Source organism: Lagopus leucura, unplaced genomic scaffold (genome assembly GCF_019238085.1).
Source record: "Lagopus leucura isolate 7727_CA_CO unplaced genomic scaffold, USGS_WTPT01 Super-Scaffold_1, whole genome shotgun sequence".
Taxonomy (NCBI): domain Eukaryota; kingdom Metazoa; phylum Chordata; class Aves; order Galliformes; family Phasianidae; genus Lagopus; species Lagopus leucura.
The window spans coordinates 27,361,682-27,383,322 of NW_024962250.1; the positions used below are offsets into that span (position 1 = coordinate 27,361,682).

The window sequence follows — 21,641 nt, forward strand, 5'->3', positions numbered from 1 at the left end:
ATTCTGCACCTATAAAGTAGTTGCTGCTTAGCACAGTTGCTGTAGGAAAATTTAATGCCATCCTGTGTAAACAAATAGTCTCTTTAACAGAGAGATGCATCAGCAGCTAGTTCTTCCACTGTTCACATTGTGAGGGGCAAGCCCTATGTGCTAGGCGGGGTAACACCAAGTGCTGTTCAGCATTCACACTGGGAGAGAAGGAAAGAAACAGGCCTTGTACACTGCCCTCACCCCTATGCAACTGCTTCCCGACACACAGCATGCAACCGCATGGTAAACGTTCCCACCTCATACCCTGTTTTACTTGAGTGTTCCACTGCTCCCACCACAGAGCAAAGCTGACCACCACCACATCTCTTCAGCAACAGACAGCAGGGCTGACCGGGCAGCGGGTCAGAGGCCTGTGCAGAGTGGGGCCAGGCAGCTGGAACAATTGCCCACGTGCAGCCCCATAGAGGCACGCTGACCTACATCACCGTGGGGCTGCTTGCAGCCCAGGAACCTCACGATGTGGCATGCAGGCAGCTTTCCTTTCAAAAAGGAAATGCCCTCAGCAGTCTTCAGATTGTTAAACCATTTTTCGGCAGTTTTTACGAATGCCAATTTTTAAAATGTTTCAAGTGATCTACACAAATTATCAGCACACAAATCAGTGCTGGAATTCTCCAAATTCAAGTCCCACATTATTATCACTAAAACACTGCAGAGAGAACTCTTCTGCAGAGACAGCCGTAAATAAAACATGCTAGTTCTCACTTTATCTTGTAAATATCACTTATTTTCCTGTAGAATATTCAAAACTGATTTTGAAAAGCATACAACCTCCCCTCCTATCTAGAAGCACACCTAGCTTGCTCCCTTCTGAAAACTAACCATTTAATATACTAACTACATTTCAGCATGTGAAAATCTGCTTGTTCTGTACAATTCTTAATAACACAACATTCAGTGTAATCAATATCACAAAAAACCAAACCACTGAACAACAACAAAAGCTCTGCTGCACTGTGAGCAGTTCCTGCATGGGCAGTACTAGCCCGAGGAGATATCAAGGTTGGTGAGAACACATTTTCTTTTTGCAAAATTACGTTTTTGTTACAGTTCCAGCACTTGATTTAGTTCTTTATCTATTTCAAAGCAAAGCCAGACCAGGGATTAAAGGCACAGCGTGCCTGTGGGACAGTACAGAAAGCAGGTCTGTGAAGGACAGCAAGGGAACCCTGCACCTTCTCCTTCTCCCCAACATCCTGTGCTATGCTCTGTGCACCACAGCTGTCCTGCAGTTGAGCCTGCTGGCTTGGAGTTCCTCAAGTCAGAAAACACTGCAATCACTTTCCAGCAGTGAGTGCACCTGCACTACCCTAAAAGACATGGGAGCTACTGAAGCCAAAGTGCACTCTGCACAAAAGGCAACAGGCTTTGTTTTTCTCCCCAGACAACAGATGTGCATCCATGATACTGCCCAATCCCGTGAGGTGCAATACCTTTAGCTGTAACTTAATGAGGTCAGCCCTGTTCTGGCCTTGCCTAGAAATACCACTCAGAGGCTTCACTCCCACCCGAGCTCTCTCACCAGCAGGACAAGCTGGGGGGCACACAGCTTAGGCAGGGAATCCTAACCAGTTATAAAAAACAGCAAGAAATTAAATGATTTGAGGTAATAAGAAGTTTATTAAACTGCTGCTGCTGCTTCAAAGCTAACATTTGGCAGCTGAGCTTACCAAAAACACCCTCCTACATCCCGGCCATGAACGCTTAGGTCTGGGGCAGAACTCTTGGCAGACCGGTGGCCACAAGATGAAGTGAATGGACCGGATTCAAATTAGCACTTAAACAGAAAGGTGCTACTAAAAAAATCTGGGGCATTTGCACCTTATTGAGAATTCCAGGGCAGCTGCTCTCAGGCCATGTATTTGTGCCTGTGAGGGAGCCAACACCTGGGGGATGCGCGGAGACCATCTGCTCCGACAGTGGGTTGGCTGGGAGGGGGAATCCCAACCACCACCTGCAGGTCAGGATCTGTCCTGGCTCACAGGAGACAGACAGATGGCACAGCCCAGGGACAAGGCGATTAGGGGGCACAACAAAAGGGACGGATAGAGGTACGGGAACAGTACAGAACACAAACAAATATAAGAGAGGGAATAGAAGGGAATGACATAAGACAGAATGAACCCATGTATGGGGGATTTTGAGCTTATGCAACTTTTCTGTGTACTTTTTCTTTAGTTTTCCTCCAGCAGAAGAGAAGGAATGCTAGTTTGTGTAGTGCCACAGGCAGCACGCAGTGGGGCTGTGAGAGGCTGGGAAGCGGTGAGCACACCAGCACTGTTTTTCCCAGCTTTAGTTATATCCTGAAAAGCCCAACTTCTAAATTAACACTATTGAGGCCGTGTTCTGTTATTAACTTTATATGTTATGAACCTCGCTGTCTCTGGTGGATTGTGAAACACAATGAGGAAGGAAACCAGACATGAAAAAGGACCCCAGTAGGAGCATGCATCTTTTAGGATTTTAATCAAAAACAGTTTCTATAGATATTTACCAGCAGGGATCTGGGGTTTGTTCATTCATAAACTGTCCATGTAAACTGAAAAGGGGATCTAAACAGCAAAGTTTTTGTTTGTTTGTTTTGAAGAGACAGAAACAGGCTACCACAACAGGCACACAAGACCTCATTTCCAGACTTGTTCTGAGAAAACTTCAAGTCCCCTCTTCTCCAGCCTCTAAAGAATTATGTCTGATGGTAAATACACTGATGATTTTCATATTGAACACAGAGGACTGGTGATGCAGTAGCAGATTTTTCTGAAAAGACTGTTTAAGAAAACCCTTAGAGGAAGATAAAAACAAAGCTTAATGGCAGTAGCTCACCACTGCAGAGTGCATTGACGAGAGGCCTGTAATGTCAGCTACCTCATTCTGCAAGTCTGAAAAAGCTTTCTAAACCCTTTACGTAAACTTTCAAGTTTCTTTTCAGTTCCTTGTATTCTAGAAAACAATCAAGGACACCATCTTCTCACAAACTATTTTTGCAACTTTTATGCTTGTGGCCAAACAAACTGAAGAAGATAAGCCTGGACCAAAATGATTTAGAGGATGTGAAAGCTCATTTAGTTCCTGAATCCAGAAGACACATACCACGTTCTATGAAAAAGCTCAACTCCTACAGCATTTTTAGTAGTAGCAGCTCTGTATTCTCAACAGTCTTATGTTCCAAGTGCAGTTTGTAGAAGCTCTCAGTAGTTCCCAATGTTGAGTGCCAAATGGGAGCTAAACAGCAAGAACACCATTCTCAGCTTCAAAGCTGCTCAGTTTATGATTTAAAAAGCATAACACCACATTTGGCTGCATTTTAGAAGGACAAAGTACAATCTGTAAATTACGCTGTCGAACAACTCTGGAAAAAAAAAAAATACAAGGACTTGTTTCAAAGAAGTCACTGTTACAGAGAGAATCACACAGAAGGATCAAACAGATCTCTGGCCTGGGACGTATAGAGTTAATACAGTCAGTAGGAGCCTTCCCAGCTCAAGCAGCACATGGCAACACGTTATTTATTCCAGGAATGCGATCACGGGATCAATCGCTCTTCCTCTGGTTAAGGGAGGGAGAATCTTTCACTCAGATATCTTACCTACAGGGGACAGAGAACAAGAACTGGGATGTGACCACTGCGTCCAAGATCCACCCTTCCCTTCTGACCATCTGCACCTCAACCTCCAGCTCCGGGAGCTCCCACAGGCCTTGGCCCAGTGCTACCTCTCCAGGTGTCCGCCCCAGAACCCTCATCTTCCCTCCCAGTCTCTGTCCTGGACTGGGCCACTGACACAGAGAGAGGTTATTCCTCTACTACAGCCGTTTTTAAACAACTGCCTCCAATAATTAACGTCTGCCTCATCTCTGCTCCCCGTACTGCTGTCATGCTCAGCCTCCTCACTCCTCTGTCAGTTTTCCCTGGGGCTTCTCAGTATTCATGCCAAAAAGCACCATTTCCCATGCTGATGGCTGCTTTGTCCTCATGTCTTTTATTCAATCAGTAACCCTCCTTCAGCTTTCCCTCTGACAGAGAATATCTCATTTCACTTTCCTTTCCTCTCCTGTGTCACTGCCTTCTTCTCATTTTCTCTGCAAAACACTCAGTAACACAGGCATCAATCCAGCAGCTACCTGGCCAAGGTTCACCTGACCTGTGCTCAGCTTTTCTGTGAATTCCCTTCTTTTGGTTGTGCTAACTTCCCCTCACACCTCCCTACTGCCCTTTTCTAGGCATCCCATCAGCCTTCAGCCAGGTGCTCAGTTCTGAAACCTCCCTTACTTTCCTATTTCTTCAGCACATCCTACCTTAGATTCTGTCCTCAAAAAGCCCCAGCTGGTTCTCAAAAGCAGTATTAAATATAACCAAACAATAACTTCATGTTTTTTTCTATGCACACATCCCATTATTTTCAGCCATCTAGTTGTCACATTCTCACATTCTTTATCTTCTCTCATGTCTTTCCGAATTACATCAATAATAAGTAAGTAAAAAGACAAAATAAATTAAAAAAAGACAATAAGAATACCAGATTTCAAAGATCTTAAAGTGAAGCAGATGTCTGTTTGCACTTAAATGGGGCTGGACAATATCCTTCCCATGTGTCATATCAGCTGATTTCTTCAAAGACTGCCTTAAGGTACTGAAAAGCACCAACTAAGTGGTGAGAAGCTATACATAAACACATGACAGCTTTCAAGTGTGCAGCTTCCCCAGAAACCAACACTGCAGTTATTACACTATGAGCCTCCTACCAGCTGTCACTCAGCAACAGCCACAATAAGAAGCCAGCCAGCCTTTCCCATTGATGTGGTGAGCAGAGAGCTCGCCCTGTTGGCGCAAACATCTTTGTCAGGTTTTGTCCACTGTCCCTATGACTGAAAACAGCAACAGCTCTTATGTTTCTTTTCGTCTTCAGCCATAAGGTTAGCCTGTACAGAAGAACTAAGACTGGCATTGCAGACTTTAAAGTGACTGTTGAAGAAGTGGATACCCTCAAGCTTGATTTTACTGCAGAAGCATCAAGGCTATGAGTTTCTGTAACACAGTATCAATAAATTAATATTCTTTCCTGATATAACCCCTTTGTGTATGTACATACGCTATGCCTGCCAAAACCAACAAAATAAAATCTTCTGCCAAGGTTCCTGCCATTTGTTTGTACTGGAGATGCTGGTTACCACGTCATCCCCCATCACTGCAGACAGGGTTCATTCTGTTTTCCTTCTTTGGTTAAAAAAATAAAATAAAATAAAATGCACTGTCCTTGGCATGCTGTAGCATGGTGCTACAGCAGAATGGGCATGTAAAAAAAGTAAATTAACTACAGCAATAAAACCTCTTGCTTCAGAAATATTGTTCCAATGAGAAGTCAAACTAATTTTGCTCTGAAGGTCTGTCTTTTGTCCCACCAAAAACAGGCGATTCTGGACATGAAATCATTAGCTTCCAATCATTTTTGATGGAGTACCTCTTGTGACAGATGCTCATGCCTCAACAAAGTGGCTGGACAGATGTTTTTGTCCTTGCCATTCTCTTCCTACTTTTTTTCTGAGATGCCATACATACACTTTTCTCCATTCTTACATATTTTACTTCCTACACTTAGTTGCACTTCACACTTCAGGGCACCTTTGCAAAGCTTTCCTGGTGTGCAAATATCGTCACAGCTGAACTGATTATACAGGAACACAGGACAGAAAACCAGGAGGAGAAACAAGTTTCAAAGGGCAGATTGTTCTCTATCACTTGCAGCAACAAGATAGGGGACATGACTTACAAGCAGGTAGCTGCTTTGGCAAGAACTCACAAATACAAATTTATATATGTATGATAGTAAGACATATCAGATATTGTATGTGTATATTCAGGTAAATAAAATATTCATTCAGCACGGGGTGAGGAAGAATCCAACAAGCTACTCACCAGAAAGAGGATCTTTGCCAATCATTAAAACATTTGGTAAATTCATTACAATCAGCTGCTGGAGGACCTCCTAAACAAAAGACAGCAACAAGCAAAGGTCAGCGTGAAGAAATCCCAATCAATCATGCCACAAAGAATACAGAGTTCCATCGATTACAAAGCCTTTAACATCCTGCTAGTTCAGAGGTCACAAGAGGAAGCCCCACTTGAGAGACAAATCAATATTTGAAAATGGCATCAGGTTGCACAGCTAACATACACTGATCACTTCTTTGAACAACTTCAATAGAGAAGATGGAGAGTCCTGTGGTACTAACCAAAATAACTTCCATGCCAGGCACACCTTCCCATCATGCCTTTACCCCAGGCATGACCTGCGTTCATTTGATGTCTGACGTACAGCTGCTGCTGTGTTCCAGGATGTACAAAAATGCACTGGGTCCATTAAAGGGACCAAAGCCAGCCTGTGAAGTTTATGCAATTTGAATAATTGGACAAATCATTCCGTAGGTCTGAAATTCTAAAGATGGGCTAAGGAAGTGGGTGCGAGGGAAAAAGCTACTGAATAGACAGCTTGAAACCCACTTGCTCAAAGCAGTGCTAGTTCTAGATTTGTTTGCATTGTTTTTAACAAAAAGAAAATTTGCTTAATTATGTTGTGGGGGAGACAAGGGAAAGGAGATGTATTGTTTGGTCAGAAACACTTAAATATCAGCTGCCTGAAGCTACTCTGAAATGACAGACAGGCTTACTGAGGAAAGGCTACAAGCCCCAGGGAAGGCAAATATCCAAAGGTGGACAAATAGACTGCAGGGAGGACTGTGAATGGCAATGTGTTCGGCCATGCACTCAAGTCATTTTCTGTAACATACAGCACGCAGAAATACTGTTCCAAGCTTCACCCGGCAGCGACTAATGCTCATTTGTGGTGATGTGAACAAAACATTATGCCTGCAAGTACTTGTTTCACATGAAAAACTGGGGAGGAAAGTGGCTGTGTGATGAAAGTGCTGTGCTGGGATTCAGGAAACAAAGGTTCCGCATAGGGCTCTACCCAGTGTTTGGCAGGTGCCCCTTCCCCACTTGTCTCCACGCCCCAGGCTGCCCTGCAGCCATGGGAAGGGCTCACGCTTTAATTCTGGTGGAGCATTCAGCACCAGAGGAAAAAACACTGCAGTTGGGCATGGAGGGCAGTCACACGTTTCCTAAAACAATCAGCTATTCACTGAAACACTTCCTCTCCAAGTTACTGGATTGTTATTTCACTGCTTTCAGAGTTACCATGGGACAAAAAATTAAACCTGATTTTAAGAGGAAATATCCCACTGAGCCTGAAGCATCTGATAAGCAATCATAGCGGATATTGAATAAAAATTTGAGACATCACATATTTCATTTCTTCCCCTCCAATTCATGCTCAGAACACACTCCTCAGTAGTAACAGTCTAGATAAAGCAGAAATATTTCATAGCACTGCTGATGGGTTTTTGGTGCTGTTAAAAAGGCAAGCTCCACAGATCTTAATACAATGGGAAGTTTGGCTAATGCAGGCCAGGCATTTGCTGAATTGTTGGCCAAATGCATTTTATAGTTTGTGCACTTGAGACATATTAAACAAAAGTTTGTTTGCACCTGTTAGCAAAACAGCTGCAAACTGTATTGCTTTTAACAGCATATGGCTGGACTGCACTGTCTGCTTTAACAATAGTGTGGCACTGAGGCTTTAAACAAATTCAAAATTTGCATATGCCAAAGCATTGGGCTTTAACCAGTGATTTCCATGGCAAAAAAAAAAAAAAAAAAAAAGAATTTCGTTTCCAGTCACCCAGTGCATAGAGTGGCACTGAGGCAGGAATGCATTAAGAATTCGCGTTGTCTTTGTGTAATCATCAGCTCGCCAGCTACTTGCCCCAAGCCACAAAAGGCACCACAGCTAACCTTTCTGCTGTACTATTCCCCTGCCCCCCCCCCAAGCCCCCGACCCGCACACTCACTGTGTATGCACCACCCAGCACAGCCATGAGCACACACCCACAAGTGCCCAAACTCCGTGTCTGGCTGGGCCTGGACCCACTGAGAGCACCAGTCTCTCTGGAACTGCGCAGTGACAGCATGGCTCAGAATGAAAAGTTCCAGTTGTAGAGGCAGTACTTTGGCCTGTTTATTTTTAAAATACACTACACATAACTATCTTTTGTTTGAAACACCTCTACCTGAGATTATTGTGATGATAACATCACTATGTCCTGTAGCTCATCAGTAGACCTCAACGCTGCATAAAGGAAGGTCAATGCATTTCTTATTCTAGGATGGAATTGTCTTCCTCATCTGCAGTAACTTACACGGCCACTGAAAACACTGCCAGCCTCTCTGTGCTGCAGTCAGCAGTGTGTTCAACACAAACACGCACAATGATACCATTCAATGGGTTGTAAGAGGAGTCAAGACACCAAAAATCTAACACCTGGAACAGTTCAGAATTAACCTCAGACCTGAAATGACCAGTAGACACACAGGCTCTTAACCTGGGCACACAGCTGGAGTCCAGTGAGCAAAATAAACAGGAGATAAGAACATTATATTCCCCTGAGGCAAGCAGCACTGCATTACATAAGGGATGCTGCTCCACAAGGAATGCAGCAGAGCTGAGGCATGAAACAGAGGAAAGGATGATCCATGTTTGCTCTCTCTTGGGTGGGTGCATGGCTAGAAGCAGGCAGAGGCTGCTGTAGAGCAGAGCAAGGCTTTCAAACGCTTCCAGTTGCACACAGAATCCCACAGTACTCCAGGGAGCAACTACAAAAGCAAGAATCCTAATTTTTCCTCTGAGAGACCACTTAAATATTTTTACAGCGCAAGTAAAGCTTGATTAAAGCAGTAAAACTTACAGCAATAACACATGGTAACAATTTCCCTAATTATTAAAACAATTAGGGTTTGAGTTGCCAGCTTCACACTAAGGCCATGAACCAACTCCATGATCAGTTTGAATGCTGACTGCATGTCAGCATCAGCTCTCCCACACTGCTGTATGCTTACTTTTTTTTTTTTTTACTGTTGGTACTACTGCTAATGAGATTTCCATGACACAACATTGATAACAGCAGTCTTATTTAAGGAATACCATTCAAAACAGATCTGTCGGGCCCCAGTGCAGCTCCTGTAGGTGCCTGCATTTCTCCTCTTCCAAAGAGGATATTTTGAACTTGAAACTTGTCCAAGACCTCAGCATCTTCATCAGCAGTGGTGGCTGCAAGAGCGGATGCCTCTGGTTAGGTCACTGCTTACCATCACAAATCACAAGCACTGGCAGCCAAGTATCACATCACTTGAGCCAGATCCCCAAACCCAGTGGATAGAACCCAGGAAGGTTCCTGCACACACCAGTGCATGACTCCATTCTGGGGGAGTGCCTCCCTGCCAGAGGTGGAGGTGTCTGATCAGTGTTTGCTCTCAGCTGCGCCTGCCCACAGAGGTGTGAAGCTGAGCTGGTGGAGACAACCTGCAGCCCTGAGCAACACAAGGACACTGCCAGGGGCACAGCTCTGCTGAGAGCAGCTGGGCACTCCAGGCAGGCACCACAAGGATTTGAGGATACTTTCAATCTACCTAAAAGTCATGAGGTTAGACAAAAATAAATGTAGTACTCAGTAGCAGCCTTCTGGCATCTAAGCCAGTGCACACCAAGAGCTTCACATTTACAGTCGCTTTGTTAAGAAGGGAGCTTAAGAAAAACAAGAATAATAAAGCCAAAATTCCCCTACATTGATTCCATCAGTCAAAGGCTTTAGGAAAAATTAAGACACATATGAGATTGCGGATAAAATCCTAAGCACTGAGTTAAGCCCTCAGGCTTATAAAAGCATGAACAAACACAGACAGAGGGAATGCGGTTGCTGCACTCAGAGCTCCCAATTTGTTTCTGGAGTGCTGGGGCATGTTTTACTTGCGCTTTTTATCTTCCTAAGATCACACACGCAGGATGTTTGCTGTTTGCTGACCGCCTTGGGTCATCAGAGGAGACAGTGGCAGCTCTAGCTCTCAAATCACCATGGTCATATATTAACACTTTGTTTACATGTAACGGGGTAAACGGGCCCCTTATATTTCTGTAGGAACAAAGCCTCCCGGGCCCATACTACACATGCTTCAGTACACATTTGCTCCTTAAAAATTTGCCTCTAACAGCAGGGAATAACACAGTCTTGGGGAATCCATTTTGGCTGCATTCTTAAATGCCAACAAGAGCATGCCAATTGCTGCAGCAAAGAACATACTGTCAGGATAGGAGTATGAGAAACTGTCCTTTCCACAGCTATGGGACCAGGCAAACAAGCTTTACGCAAACACTTCCCTGCACCACACAGTGCTAATGTGAAGCAACTACTAGCTTCTCATGTGGAATTAAATTAACCTCTGTTTGAATCCTGAACAAGAAGGGAGTAGCAAATAAATTATGTAAGAAGAACAGCAGTCGACTGGCCATTGTAATTCAACGCTCAAGCCAAGCCATTCCATTTAAGTATATTGCTTGGCTATAAAATGCTAATTGCCCAGCTGACTGGGAGCCAAATGGTGCTCTCCTGCTTGAAAATGCCCATGAAGAAAAACCATCATCAGCTTTATTTATACCACTAAGAGCGAACATTCCCTGGCCAGAGAAACAGGCTTACAGTCCAACTGAGCTCAGACCCCTGAGCGGAAAAGCTCAGCAGAGCCCTACCTATGCAGTGCTGTCAACATCCTTCTCCAGTACCTTCAGTACACATCTGATCTTCCAGGCATTGCCCCAAGCATGACCCTACACATATGGATGAACTCCCCATTGGCCACTTGGAGCCTGGCAGCAGCAGGGCTGGTAAGTTTGGGCACTATCGGGAACATGGCTGGGCTGGCGCCTCCTGTGCAGCATGCTCCAAGCTTGGGATGGCTGGACTCAAGTTTTGCTAGAAACAGAACTCTTAATAGCGAGCACTTGAGCAAATGAGTACATTTTAATATTAAAATATATTTTAAGGAATAAATTCAGACCTGTGGGATTTCCAGTTTTGTATTCATGTAATAAAGTAAACAAGCTACTTTGCAGCCTACAACAAGGAGGTTAAGAAAAAAGGAATGTTTAACAACCGATGCAGACAAACATAACTATGTTGCTGTAGTCATCCGAGAAGTTATTGATAGCGTGAGGAAAACCATTTACAAGTTCTGTAAACTGTACACCAGGATCCCACAAAAGATGAGACAAGATGAAACAAGTTGTTTTGGCGATGGCAAGGAAGCAAAACATAAGCAGATCTTTTATTGAGATGTTCACCATGTGCACCTTACCACGCGAGCACACCTGGTGACACTGAGTGACTCAGTACTCACTGTTTCTCTACCAACACGTGACATACACCACACAATTTGATTAAAAATCTTGCTCATCGCTGTAATAATTGTATTCATGAGGTGACAGACTAGAAGATTAGCTGTCATAAAAGAGGTGGTTTTTTTTCCTGGAAACCAGCAAACTACAAAGCAGGCTTCTAAAGATCCTTCAAGTGGAAATCCAAAAGCTGCTAAAATAACTGTTGCCTCATCCGCTGAAAGGAATCAGTTCTGACAGTCACGGTCTGGGATCTCAGTGGGAGAGGATGTGAAGGAATTATACCTAGTCTGAACCGTCCCCAGCACGACTGGGCTGTGAGTAGCTAACCAAATGACAAAAATATACTGAACAGAGGAATGAGACCAAATTCTATTAAAAAACCACCACCCCAAAACAACAAAACACACAAAAAAAATGCAATACGCACAGAAACAATCATCCACCCAATTCTTAGATCTAGGACTGTCATGGCTCAGGTTTTGGTACTTGTATTAGAGTAGCACAGAGATTCCAGCACAAAGTAAGGCCTCCTGCACTGCAAGCTGTACCAGCACAGAGAGCTCGTCACAAGCCTGCAAGGCATCAATAAGCCAATGAGAAGACAGTAACCAGCAAGGTATGGAGAAAATGAAAATAAAATTCCAAGGTTATAATGGGATCCATTGTGCACTCTCACAGCTTATTAACTGCTTACATCACCCACATCAGCATGACACAGAACAAAATTACTCCACACATCAGAGAGTAAGGCAGGCAAGCCATGATAAATGCATCTGCTTTAAGATCAAACTGTTTATGGCGCACTTTTTTGTGGTTATTGCTTACATCCCATAACAAAAGTTCTGTGTGTACTTAAATAAAAGCTACTCTAGGTAAAAAAAATATATATATATATTAATTTCAGGATGCTAGGAACTAGGATCTAATTTTACTTCAGGCCTACTGGAATCAATGATAAAGCAGCTGCCCCACCCCCCACATCCCCAGTTATGGGGGAAACAATATTTTCTTAATCAAACTCAGTATAAAAATATACATTCTAAAATATGAAGCAAAACTATGAGCAGCTACCTAACAGCAGAACTCCCAGCCTGGTCCGACTGACCCCAAGATAAATTACTCATTTCAGCACAGCGGTTCTACTGCTGTGCCCAGCAGCATTATCGATTTGACCAGAGAAGAGAAAATTCAATTGCAACACAGTGTCCCCCGGCTTCTATTGCCAGCAGCACTTCTAATTTACCTACTTGAGGAAAATGAAAAGCTTATTGATTTATCCTCAACTACTCTCTCCAAATCAAGTGCAAGTGGGTTCAGATGTTCATAATGGTGCTCAGACAAATTGCTCCCAACTTGTATTTTATTCCACCCTCGAGTTGTCATGGGGTGGTTTATGCAGTAACAGGGAATAAAGAATGTGTTGTGTTCAAGGCCTGTCACTTGACATTACTAATATGACCAGCTAAAATGCAATCTATCTGTTCAACATGCTTCCAGCTAATCTGTGGTGGTCTCTAAGGACCACAGTAATTTGGCCTAGCACACATTATAAAGAAACACTGCAGACCATCAGAACAGACTTGAAGCACTTCCGAATTCTCCGAAATTCAGCACACCAAGCACAATGACTTACATGAAAAGGAAAGCAGTTTTCCCAAGCACAGTCTGAACAAATTTTGCTGGGATAATGAAGCCAGAAGTATTCACATTTAAATTCAAAACTGAGCATTTTTCACAGCTTTTAATGCTGAAGCCTGATACTGAGTTAGGTTAGCCATTCAGAGCTCCTGAGGGTAAGCTCTGCTGCACTCCCTTTGTTCACCAAAATGAAACAAATTACAATACTAAAATGGAGTGTGCCATCAAGAAACATCAAGCCAAAGGGCTGCTATGAAAGTTTGATGTAAGAGGATTTCTACCACTTCTCTTATTGTAACTATATCTAAGTCTTGCATTTTTCAGTGTGTTTACAAGGAAGGGATGCATCAAACACCTAACTGGGCACATGACACTAGCTTTCATAAAACACACTGTATCTGTTAATAACACTTCTACTTCACAAAGAAAAACAAAAAACAAAACAAAAATTAACTTGAGGCAAGCTTGGGGTTTACTTAGAGATTCAGAGCTAGAGATCTGTATTATACCTTCAATGCCACAATATGAGAAAAAGTATCAAGAACTCCAAAGCAGCAGCTGATCACTGCATAATTATTTTAAAGCAGAAGAATTCATATTCAGCATCCTTGCACATGGTAGAGGTGAAAAGGCACAGTAAATTTCATGCGTGGCTTGCACAATGTAACCGGAGCACTCTGTGAAAGCAAATATTCTCACGTCCACTGAGTCAATTGCTCTACCACCAGGACAAGGGCAAATAAAATGGAAAAGGGCAGAGTGAAGACACAGGAACCCTGCTCCAAGAGGAGCTCTAGGCCCCTCCTCATACCCCTTCTGGATCTTCACAGAATCACAGAATTGTTGGGGTTGGAAGGGACCTCCAGAGATCATAGAGTCCAACCCCCCTGCCAAAGCAGGTTCCCTACACCATGTTCCCTTAATGCCTGACCCAAATCTATTCAGTGTAAACAATACAAAACTGCTAACCTTTGTCCTATCGCTACATCTCCTAATAGAGTCCCTCTCTAACTTTCTCATAGACCGCCTTTAAATACTGGAATGCCACAGTGAGGTCTTCCTGGAGCCTCCCCTTCTCCAGGCTGAACACCCCCTGCTCCGTCATCTGTCTTCTTAGAAGAGGTGCTCCAGACCTGAGCATCCCCATGGCCTTCCCTGGACCCACTCTCACAGGACGTGCTTAACAGCAAGTCCAGAGCCGCCATGTCCCCTTTGGAGGGAAGAGCTATCTATGAGGAGCAAATACACTCGTGTGCAGTAGACATGGGCTATTCAGAGCTTCCTGCCTGTAAGCTGCAGTAAACTGCATCTCAGCAAGAGCTGGAACCTGCACTGCAGCAGCCTGGCTGTGCTGCCAGCAAAGAAGGTTCAGCCATTCATCTTCCACAAAAAATTAAGTCACCTTCAAAGTTCTATTCCACATATCTGCAATACAGAAAAACATTAGAAATTAACATCAAAAAACTCACTAAACCACAACAATTCCACAGCTGAAGTAACAATTAATGTCACAGAACAACAAAGAACTGTGCAACTGCAGAGTGGAGGGATGTTCTGACTGAAGGAAAAAAATAGCTGATTAAAAGAAAAAAAGAAGAAAGGTGAAAGTCACCTTCAACAGCTGCCACAATGCCACAGAATCATAGATCACTTGAGTTGATCTTACAGGTCACCTAGTCCAACTCCCCTGCAATGCACAGGGACACCCACAGCTAGATCAGGTTGCTCAGAGCCCCATCCAGTCTGACCTTGAATGCCCTCAATGATGGGGCACCATTATCCCTCTGGGCAACTTGTTTCAGTGCTTCACTACTCTTACCATTAAAACAAAACAGAACTTTTGCCTTACATCCACTTCAAATATCTCTGTTTTAGTTTGAAACCATATTCCTAATCTGTGCTTGTTTGGCAGTTGTTTGTTATTCTAGTCACCCAGGTCTTCATGGATATGAGAGTCTCCCATTGTGAAGCCAAATATTAACATATCAGAAAAAGTGAAGCCTGCTCTGAAGAACATGAAAAGTGAATTTCCCAGACAAGCAAAATGAGGCAGAAAGAATTTCAGCAGCTAAAAAAAAAAAAAATAATAAAATAAAAAAAAAAAACAGATGCAGAGGATGCATGCAGTAGTTTGAATGCAATTTCAAGAAGCCTATGGTAAAAAAGACAACTGCTTCCACAAACACACTAGCTGATCACAGGACTAGACCACCCTGCTTCTTTGGGAATTCAACAATAACAAAAACAAACAAAACAAAAATAGATTAAGCAGACAAACATCAAGATTTTTCATGTGACTGCATTAAAAATTAAAAAAACTAGAATAATCCCAAACCAGCTGCCTTAACACATCTGAATGCTGCGTGTTAAAAATTACACTTCCTAAGCATTCCAGTAGCTGCTGCAAGAATAAAGAAACACAAGCTGCATCTGACTGGGCTTAGCCCTAGCACATCACAAGGACAGAATTACACTGACACATTAACCTATCAAGTGTGGCTGTGCATGTATGTCCAGCTGCAAGTCAGTGGGTCTGTAACTCAGGCTCACCCACTACGTGCAGAAGAGGAAACAGCCAATGCTCAGTGTCCCTTGTGTGGGGCCGTTAGGCTTAGATCAGTTACTAGTGGTAATCCAGCCTGTGCATTCAAACATACGATTATGTGTTCTGCTAATACCCTCAAGAGAAATCTTCCCAATCCCTAGCAGTGCTCTTTAGGTATCTGAAGAAACTGATTAGCCCCAGCTAATACAATCTGTGTAATCTACTGTGAATTGTGCAGATAACACATAACATTTATTACCTATCTCTGCAGAGCTCTGCTCTTTTTACTTCTCCATCAGCCTCACACCGGGCCTCCAAATGAGGTGCTCTTTCACGACAGGACTAGCACACAGCTCAGGCTATGCTAAGCAGAAAATGTGTTTCTTTCTGACGGAGAAAAACGAAGTTATTCCTATACCTTTAATTTCTCACACTTTTGACTTACCAGTAATTGCTGGTGGCCACAGCACACTGAATGTATGCAATGCTCTATGAATACCTGTTGACACCATGAGAAAATGCAAAGGGTGTAGACATATCTTAGAAGGTACTGCCTTTTTGCCATCTGTCATATAAACAGCAGTAAGCAGTACCACTACATTACTATTAACATACAGGGAAGATTAACTTCTGCTCCCACTAGGCCAGTCTTAAGGTTGCTGACTGCTGAGTCTTCCATATTAACAAAAACCAATTTCCTCTCAAGCTGTCATGCTAGGATTTTCCTGAAAAAACAAGCTCATACAACAGCATCTGTAATGGAAAGGAAACAGGACTTTCAAGACTTTGCACTTACTGAGACAAAGCTTAAAAACCAATCAAAACACTTCAAAAAACAAATAACTCCTAAACACAGCACAAAACACAAGTTACAAACAGAAAAAAACACAACAGAGCAGGTCAAAATTTTATGTGTACTACCAAAACCCTTTTGTATTACAGTCATTTTTCAATTATTCTTCTTAATCTTCCAACTCCCTTAACGCCACATCAACGTGGCACGCACGCATGTTTCCAGGCAATTCCCAAGCTCTCCCACATGCAGAGCCCTTACTTAAATCAGCAGAGCTCAGGTTTACTCTTTAAGCAACATAATCAACAGAAACACAAGACGATGGATCGAGTGACTGGTGGAGGGCAAGTGCAAGATCACAGACAACAGAAGTGCAGCCCTGATGGGCTGGCCTCTGCTAGTGAAAGAAAAGGAGGGGAAGGTAAGCCCCTGAAAGAATGCTTCAGCCAAAAGTGACTCAAGCCCCAGGCTGTGGAGAGCAGGATCTACCTTCAAGCACACTGGGGCTACATTACAGTGTAAGAGTTACTGGAAAATTAAGGGCATAGATTACACAAAAGTTTATATTGCAGTGTATCTGAACCTAGCAGTATTCACTCCTTGGTAGTCCAGAGAAAGTACAGCTTCTAGAGGCAGCCTCAGATGACATTCTAAGGGGCACTAAATTCAGAGAGATAAGCACAAGCAGAATTTTGTCAGTGCAGAGCAGGTTTACACCCTTCACCTCAGTGAAGCACAAAACTTCTTTGGCAAAAAAGATTCATCTGTAACAGAGAAATGAGCAATGCTGGGTCCATTTTGAACTCCAAAATATCGACCATGTTAATGTGTTGAGTAAGGATTCTTTTGTTCTGGTTTACAAACAGCTTTTCACATAACTTAATAAAATTGCTCTGCATCATTGTTTAAATACACTTCAGCAAAGGCATTGAGTTACTTGGACAAACCTGTTTCTTGCTGAGAGCATCGTGAATTGGTTGAGTGATGAATGGCTGCTCAGAAATTGGAGCTCTATGGGAATTAATGCAGCCACTCACCAGAAGAAATGCCACAGTAAAACAATTTGCACTCTTCAACCTACAGTAAGAGTTAATACTTTGGAGACAGGCATATTAAGTAATAGCTCAGAAAACATGCAGGTGGTGCTAGTTTTAAAGGAAGAAAGCAGATGCTTATAGTCTGCTGAACATAAAGAAAATCCAGTAATTATTACAGTGTGGTACCCGAATGCAGACCCAGACGCTCTGGCACCTTTGTAGCACCAGCTCAATTCACCATTCCTCTAAGTCCCAGCACAAGCAGTAGCCATTCGCTATCTCCACAGCAGTAAGATGCATGGTAAATACAGGGTCCTACAATCAGGCATTGAAGTCTGAACTCGTGACCTTCAAGCTAAGAATGTTCTACTGATAGTGTAAATATGCAGATGTGCTGGGTCTATGAAATTTACCACTGAAAATTAATGCACAATAATAAATAAACAGAATTTCCCTGAATTAATCTTAATCCAGTCACCACTGTCAATTTCTAGCAGCACTACAAGAACAGGCATAACTGAAACTAAAATGAGCATTTGCTGCATGTTAGATCTGTAGATACACGATTCCTTGTGAATTCGGACTGAAAGCTATTCTCATGACGTAGAAGCAACAGTCCTTTTGAAGCCAGCCCTACACAATGTAGGCAGGAACTAAGCAAACTTCTTCAAATGGTGCTGCCAACTCATTTCAGCTCCAAGCTGCACAACTCCTACTGTTTCAAGCTCCTGCGAGCAGACTGCTGATGCCATCAGGTTGTAGAGCGGGTTTTGGATACATGACTAAGAATGCAAATGAAACCTGCCTGCTGATCACATTATATAAAATTTCACATTACACTGAAAGAAAAAAAAAAAACACAACATTCAACCATCTACTCATTCCTTTGTCCATTAGGGAGGAAATATCTTCTGGTACACACTGAGTGAATGTGTACACTACGCTACGTGTTTCATTGGGCTCCTTATTCACAGCTTTACCTCCACACTGGAGATTTGGATTAGCTGGGGAGAACAGATAAGAGCAGCTCTGCAGGCATTTTTTTATTCCAACACAACACTCTTTTACAAGGTAGGGGTATAGCCATGTAGTAGTTGTTGCTCTGCAATGACAGATAAGTAGTGGAGTCCCTTAGGGATAACTAGAACATATGTTCTGCTCTGGGAAGAAGCTGATGGGAGTAGTTTCGTGGATGCATTTCTCTTTAAAAGAAAAAAAAAAGACCTAGCTCCCCACCTATTAACACTTTCCAATTTGTATTTCTACTGGCTAAGGAAGCTAAACTCTTAAGAGATACCTGTGAAATTCTTCATTTCTGTTCCAGAAAAGGAAAAGCAAGCAAGGGTGCCATGGTTCTATGTTTTTTGGGTTTCAGTATTCCACATCAACTGTATCTGGCAGCAACTAAGTTAGCATACACCTCACTCCACACATGCCTACTCTCAGATGATACATGTGGGTGAAAGAAGGGTTGGGGGACAAAGGAGCAGGAGAAAGCTTTGCACAGTCCCCCAAATAGGTCTTCATTAAATGCTTTAGGAGGTCTTTGTTGCATGCAAGTACAGCCTCCTTGCTGTCTCCTTGTTGCATCACAGACGCAAATCCCCTAATTGCATCTTTGGTATGCAGAAGGTACGAAATCTTCACAAAAAGATGACATGAAAGGCTTGGCTTGTTGGTCATAAACACGGACATTAGTCTTTCCTTGGGGAATGGTCAGTACAGAAATCAGATGTTCAGAATATATTCCTACCCATACAGTTCAAAGCGATGAATAATGCACTTTGGAAAAGAGCAACAAAACACAATAGTGCAGTAAAGCACACATCACATTAAGCAAGTAACAGGTGGTGACCAAAAATGCATTTTTAATGAGCACCTCTTTATGAATGCACACAATGCAAAGTGGTTTCCAGTGCTTTGAAACACACCACTCCTCAGTGCAGATTAAAGATGTCTCAGTTACACAGAACTAGATGTGTAAGCTCTTTAGTTTCTCTTCAGACACCTCATGGTTTTGTTTATTTTTAAGAAATACATTTAGCAGCCAAAGTTGAAATTCTGTACTCTTAATACTTACAGATTCTTTAATTAACACTAGGTAAATCTGCAGCTAATGCTAAACTTTGATGTGTGCATGCATCTGCTTCATCAGACGCACTACTCTTCACACGCATACAATTAAGTGAAGGCGGCAGCCCAGCAGTTGGTGGAAGACGCAGCGTTTGAATCCCAAGGCCCAGACAGGCACAAACCATGGATTCATAGCAGTTCTTCCAAGTGAATCACCATGCTCCCAAGCTGTTCCTGAACTAGCCCACAGGAAATCCAGGGACAAGAGTTAGACACTAGTCTATAGCAGGAGATGTTCCAGTACTACAGAGAGCTGAAGCATCAGGCAAGCCATTTCACCACTGTTACCTATCCACACAAGAGGGAGCAGAGAAGTCATTTATGCTATTTAAAAAGCAATACTGGTTACTGGACTGTGCCACAACAGAAAAACTCTCAGAGGTTTCAGGCAGTTAATAGTCAGGAGATCAGACTTTGTTATCGGAACTATAGCTATTTAACTATATAGCTATAGAACTATAATCAAATATGCTCAGCTCGACTGCATCCTGTTCTGTCTCAAAAGAGCCATATCTCAAGGACTGAGACAGCAGTTTAAGAAGTTACTCCAGTCTGAATCTTCCTGCACGAGGATCAGTATTACAGAAGAAGAAAATAAATGTGTTTCTCATCTCCTAAGTGAGGCTGTCTTGTTAATCTCTGAGATGACATATTCCTCGTATTTCAGTCACCACTTAAAAGCACTGATTCATACAGAGACTTAAGGGCATATAGCAGGTTATTACTTCAGCAGGTTGCTTGTTTCTACCATACATAATACCCCTTGTAATTCTTAACTGTTTTCCCCCTCGAGGGCATACAGCATATGCTTTGGGATGAGAACTGGAACAGACTTGCTCTGAATCTCAAAGGAAAATTAATGACTTCTCATTAGAAAGGTGAGAGGTAGCAGTTAAACTCTTCCCTCTCCTATTTCATCCTTAAGGAAGATAATTCTTTGTCAAAAAATGTTATTTTTGGTTTAATAACTGTTTAGACAATACATTAAAAAACAAAAAAACGCTCATCTCTGCAAACAGATGATTTTAGGTCTCCACTGCATTAGTCAGCCTGGTTCTGTTAACCACAAACTTCTTTGGCTTCTTAAGTGCCAGGAAACCAGTTTGCTCAATTTATCATATCTGATAGAGCAGCAGCATGTCCCAAAAAGGGTCCCTATCACAGGGTAGATGGTAGTTAAAGCGCTCAAACTGTCACAAAGAACTCCCCCCTCTCCCCATCCTCACAGCTGTATGTTTAGTGACGAGATCTCAGCAAATACTTTAAGATCCAAATTCTACCTTTTTATGAACATGCAACTTCTTTAAGGCTTTAATATTTGTACCAAAGAACAAAAACCCTTCACATCCTTCCCTAAGTTAAGGCAAGCAGAAGTGCGTCTTACATCAGCATGCCAGATACCTACAGTACAAATTATGGTAAGCTATGAAACTTTTTATATCTCTGTGTGCAGGAAGGAGCTGCCTGGCTGAATCAGCTGACCACGAATGCTGTTCTGAACACATTCCCTGGGGAAGAAAGTTTCTGTCACTCTGCATGGCCTCGTTCACCGTAGAAATTAAAGCTATTAAACGCAAGACTACTCAAGGGGACCTTCCTTTTGTGCTGCAGAACAGCAGGACACCAGCACAGACAGCAGAAACTTCACCTCCTGTCAATGCAGCATGGGTGTAAGCCCTTATCTGAGAACATGTTCAGACCAGGCACACTGTCCCAGCAAGGGGTCACTGCTCCTGAAGACCAGTTCCCTGTTGCCTTATGTCACATACCCTGATTTGGAAGTGTTGGACACCCACCACACTGGCAACATATCCAAATGATGGAGAGATCTTACAACCTGGCAGCAGACTGAAGGCTTGTGCTTCAAGAATCTGAAGTTGGGAAGCTGCGTGCTTTACGCAAGTCAGACACAGTCATTATCAATAAAGCAGGAATTTCAAAGTTATTAACCTGATATTTGTCATGCACTCCCAAGTAAAGAGATGCTACCATAGGTTTTCCACTGCTTTTCACTTCCATAACACATGAAAAGGGTCATTGGTTACAAATGTATTTCTACTTGTTTATAAATAAATCAAATGAACCTCAAGAGATTTTTCCCTAATAAATGGGTGGCAGAGCACACAGCTCACCACAAAGGCTGCGTGCAGTTCAGTTTGCAT

At 42.8% G+C, this 21,641-nt stretch overlaps 1 protein-coding gene across 3 annotated transcripts in view; it reads right to left on the reverse strand.

Annotated features, from left to right (window-relative positions):
• The window catches only part of CCDC88C (coiled-coil domain containing 88C), an 86,956-nt gene that overhangs the window by 47,266 nt on the left and 18,049 nt on the right, over nt 1–21,641 (reverse strand). For 2 of the 3 annotated variants that reach the window (XM_042881509.1, XM_042881419.1), the window contains exon 4: nt 5,963–6,032. In XM_042881509.1, the coding sequence (XP_042737443.1) occupies nt 5,963–6,032 (70 nt within the window). Of the gene's footprint in view, nt 1–5,962; nt 6,033–9,086; nt 9,110–21,641 lie in introns of those variants that run through there. The other variant, XM_042881586.1, reaches the window with a different exon arrangement.